Raw genomic sequence first — 5,000 nt, 5'->3', positions numbered from 1 at the left:
TTACATATTTTCGTGTTAATATATACACACCTATGCATATGCATATCTACTGTATATAATCAAGTGATATGTTATTGCTAATGTTTATTCATTGGCCGCTTTTCACTTTCAAAATAAGAGCAAAATTTTTTCTAACTAATATGAAAACTGACGGGAAAGGTTCTTAATAATTCTACTTAATTACTTGCAGTTCCTTCCAGTATATCAGCCATTCATGATTTATCATAATTGGTATACAATAAAAGATAACCACAGCTATTACAAAAATGTCCTTCTGAGTATAAAAGCTAGATTGGGATTCCTTTTTACAAAATAAAAAAAAGAGTGAAATATAATCCTATGGAATAAAATCATCTTGAATTATGAGACGAAGTTCGATTATATTTACTGAATAAATAAAAGTTCTGCTATGATTAAGTCATTCTTTAATTATATGACATATATAAATAGATACCAAAATCCTTATTATAGATTGAAGGTCGAAGTTTAAAAACTAGCACATTTTGGACTCGGAATGTGGTAATAAAATTAAATTCTTCAGCTGCGATTATTTAATAACTATTCTACAATTTATAAAATTTATTATCCGTATCGGCGGCCACCGGAGAATCCACCCCCGATGGAACCACCATTGCCTCCAAATCCTCCTCCATGTCCACCACCAAGAGAGCCACCTCCAAAGGAGCCTCCTTTACCGCCTCCAAAAGATCCACCTCCGAAGGATCCACCTCCGTGTCCACCTCCAAAGGATCCTCCTCCGTTTCCACCTCCAAAGGAACCTCCTCCGTGTCCACCTCCAAAGGATCCTCCTCCAATACCACGGCTTCCATATGAACGGCCACCGAGGGATCCCTCTCCAATGCCGGCTCCATGACCGCCACCGGAAGATCCACCTCCAAATCCAGCTCCTCCTCCAAATCCACCTCCACCGAATCTACCTTTACTACCACCTGCATGGCACAGGGCCACGACTGTGGCTAAGGCGGTGATCAGCAATAGTTTCTGCAAAGGAAATAAAATTGTTTAATTATCTTCTGCCATCATGAAAACTGTGAATTGATTTAATTCGGAAAGAAAATGAAAAATAACTTGATTACTTTTTTGAATGGGTTGGATACTCGAGCCCATGGCATCAATAACATGAATGTTATTTTCTTGTTATCTTATGTTATTTTTTCTTTAAATTACGAGGTTTTTTATTCTATTTGGCGTTTCAATCTTTTCCTTGTGGTATATCATAACAAGCTATTCATATCAAAATTCTCCTGGAATAATGTTAAGTAAGAAAATTCTAAAATAAAAGAATGATTGTCATTTTCTGAGAGTTACAATAACATTAGTTTTTTTTTTACTGTTGTAGAGGTGAAACCAACTAGAAAGATATAAATAAATCGATTTCTAATATTTTTTTAATATTTGAAACTTTCTTGAGTTATATCTTAGGAAAATATTCACCAAATTCCTTTTAAAAATCTAAAAATCTTTTTCTTTCATATTTGTAATAAAAAAAAAGTTAAAATCTCCTTCTACGCAATCCACACATTATGGGGACCACACTTGTAATGACTGAGAGGTGAACTTCAGAAGCTATAGAAGAGTTTAAGCCTCGTAGAGATATGAAGGCTGTCAATAATCCTTACCATTATGTGGAAGAGTTCTTTCTTTGGGGAAGGAAACAGTGGAACTGTGTCTTCAGCTTCTCCGTGTATGGCTTTTATACTCTCTTGAGGAAATCTCTCTTGGACCTAATCAGGAAGGTCATGCAAAAGAAGGGCAAAAGGTTGACCTCGGGGAGGAAAAAAAAACTTTTTTCAGTGACTAATCCGTGTTGGTGTTATGGTTCTTCCCATTTATTTATTCTCTCTCTCTCTCTCTCTCTCTCTTCTCTCTCTCTCTCTCTCTCTCTCTCTCTCTCTCTCTCTCTCTCTCTCTCTCTCTCTCTCTCTACATACATACCGTAGCCATATATATATATATATATATATATATATATATATATATATATATATATATATATATATATATATATATATATATATATATATATGTGTATATATATATATATATATATATATATATATATATATATATACAGTTTATATATATACATATAATATATATGTGTTGGAAAAGCTGGATACTCTAGGCCTAAGGGCTCCAACAGGGAGAAATAGCCCAGTGAGGAAGGAAAAGGAAAAAACTATAAGAAAAGTGATTAACAATTATTATAAAATCTTTTAAGAACAGTAACAGCATTAAAATCAACCTTTCCTTACGTAAACTATTAAAAGAAGTTTATGTCAGCCTATTCAACATAAAAACATTCGCTACAAGCTAGAACTTTTGAAGTTCCTATGATTAAACTACCTAATTAGGAAGATCATTTCACAACTTGGTCAAAGCTTTAATTAAACTTCTCGAATACTGTGTAGCATTAAGCATGAATACTAGAATTAAAGTACACCTAGTATTACGAACAGGATGCTACTGTCTGGGAAGATCTCAACGCAAAGGATGGTCAGAATTATGAAAAATCTTATAAAACATTCAAAACGAACTAACTGAACAACGGTGACAAAGATTAATATCTAGATCAGCAATAAGAAATTAAATAGAACATAAGTTCCTGTCCAACTAATTAAGATGAGATTAGGCAGCTGAAGACCAGACAGTTAAAAAATACTCGAAACAAGGAATAATGAAAGAATTAAAGAACCTCAGAATAGATTGATCGCCGAAATTTTTTGGAAGACTTTCTCAATAAGCTATCTTTTGTGCAACTGAGGAAGAGACACATCAAATATGTTTCAAAAAAGTTAATTTGCTATCAAGAATCTCACCTATAATTTCAAAAGAGTCATACAGATTTAAAGAAACATTATCAATGTTGAAATCCGGATATTGAGGAGCCACTATCCTTTCAACTTCATACTTCATAATTTCACCATGCAGTATTTTTTCTGGGCCTCTACTAAAGGATTCAGAAACCTCAAATCTACATTCAGGAAATGGAATTGATGCAAAGAGAGTAGCATCATCCACATATGCAACGAGCTTCTTTTCTATTCCAAACAACATGTGATGTGTGTATAGTATGATAAATAATATTCAAAGAACACTCCCGAAAAGAAAAAAAAAAAAAGATCCGCCCGTGTGAAGCAAGCTTAATACCACAACGAATACTTAAATTCACTTCGTTTTCTTCTTGGGGCTGAATATCAACGGGAAAGATAAAGAAGGCTAAAAGAAAATTTAATTGAATATATGAATTAGTCAAAGAACAAAAAAACATATATATATATGATGTAAAATATTTCATGACAATAAAAATGGATGAAATAATAGAAAATTGAAGAGTAAAAAAATCTAAAAGAAAAGATTAACAATATTGAAGACTCCAAGAACCGAAAACATTATCAGACTGTAGTACTAAAAAGATAGATTTATAAGTAGTGAAATAACGGGTATATTTAAATAGTAAAATGATAACGCAAACACGGATTAGTCACTGAAACAATTCTTATTTTCCCAAGGTCAACCTCTTGCCCTTTTTCACATAACCTCACTGCATAAGGCCAAGGATGATACCCTCAAGAGAGTATAAAAGCACCAAACGGCGAAGCTGAAGACACAGTTCCAGTGTTTCCTTCCCCAAAGAAAGAACTCTTCCACATAATGGTAAGGATTATTGGTAGCCTTTAAATTTCCATGTGGCTTAAAATCTTTCGTAGCTTCAATCTTTAATCATAAAAAATGTGGTCCGCTTAATGTGTGGACTGCTTATAACTTTATTTCTTCTGTTTATTATGAAAATAAATGAAAATGTCTTTTTAAAGAAATTTGATAAAGGTTTTTAAAAATATCACAAAAAAAAACACTAAAGAATACTGTAAATATTAAAGAAACAATTCTTTTTAGTTTACTTTAACTTTACAACAGTATAAAAAACTAATACTTTTATTATCATGACTCAGATAGGTCAATTAGTTGTCGTTTTACATTAAAATATTCTTAGCTAACTTTACTCTAGACTCATTTTGATACTAATTTCTGGTTTCAATTTGATGAAAAGATCTAAAAGCCAATTGGAATCACAACATTAAAAGTGAAAAAAAAAACTGACCTAAAATAACAAGAAAATAACGAATACGATATTGATTGCAAAGGATTGAATGTCTAGTCAATTCAAAGAAAAAATCACCCAGATATTTTTTCTGACATGAATTCCTAATGTTCTTATGATTACAATAAATAATTAAACTACTTTATTTCCTTTGCAGAAACTATTGCTGATCACCACCTTAGCCACAGTCGTGGCCCTGTGCCACGCAGGTGGTAGTAAAGGCGGATTCGGTGGAGGTGGATTTGGAGGAGGATCTATTGGTGGCGGTCATGGAGGAGGCATTGGAGGTGGATCCCTCGGTGGCCGCTCATATGGAAGTCGTGGTTTTGGAGGAGGATCCTTTGGAGGTGGACAAGGAGGAGGATCCTTTGGAGGTGGACAAGGAGGAGGATCATTTGGCGGTGGATCTTTTGGAGGCGGTAAAGGAGGATCCTTTGGAGGTGGACAAGGAGGAGGATCCTTCGGAGGTGGATCTTTTGGAGGTGGTAAAGGAGGATCCTTTGGAGGTGGCTCTGTTGGTGGTGGACATGGCGGAGGATTTGGAGGAGGTCATGGTGGTTCCTTGGGAGGAGGTGGATTCTCCGGTGGTCGTCGTTACGGATAATAAATTTTCCAAATCACATAATATATATGGAAAATTATTGAACATAAATAAATATTTTACTCTATTCCATGTGTAAAGTCTTCTTTGTTACAAATAATAATTTTTTATATTCTTTTTCAATCTATTGTTTAAATCTAGTTAAATTACATGTTTTGGTTAGTAAGGGATTATCCTGACTCCTTGAATAAAATAAAAGAGAATTCGAGCAAATATATCATGTAACGGTTTGAAATAAAAAAATTTACATTGCTTTTCTTTTTTTCTGACCAAAGG

General features: G+C 33.7%; 2 protein-coding genes across 2 annotated transcripts; one reads left to right on the top strand and one right to left on the bottom strand.

Annotated features, from left to right (window-relative positions):
• Window positions 1–582: 582 nt before the first annotated feature.
• On the bottom strand, window positions 583–1,239 carry LOC137655191 (acanthoscurrin-2-like). Its single transcript, XM_068389074.1, has 2 exons — window positions 1,189–1,239; window positions 583–1,002 (listed from the first exon to the last, which is right to left on the bottom strand). Exons 1-2 carry the CDS (start codon window positions 1,237–1,239, stop codon window positions 583–585), a joined length of 471 nt encoding a protein of 156 aa, XP_068245175.1.
• Window positions 1,240–1,616: 377 nt separating this feature from the next.
• Window positions 1,617–4,919, top strand: LOC137655190 (uncharacterized). The gene is made up of 2 exons (XM_068389072.1): window positions 1,617–1,757; window positions 4,281–4,919. Exons 1-2 carry the CDS (start codon window positions 1,617–1,619, stop codon window positions 4,725–4,727), a joined length of 588 nt encoding a protein of 195 aa, XP_068245173.1. The 3' UTR covers window positions 4,728–4,919.
• The last annotated feature ends 81 nt before the right edge of the window (window positions 4,920–5,000 follow it).

Source organism: Palaemon carinicauda, chromosome 16 (genome assembly GCF_036898095.1).
Source record: "Palaemon carinicauda isolate YSFRI2023 chromosome 16, ASM3689809v2, whole genome shotgun sequence".
In the NCBI taxonomy this organism is placed as follows: domain Eukaryota; kingdom Metazoa; phylum Arthropoda; class Malacostraca; order Decapoda; family Palaemonidae; genus Palaemon; species Palaemon carinicauda.
This window is presented reverse-complemented; position numbering and strand designations above follow the sequence as displayed.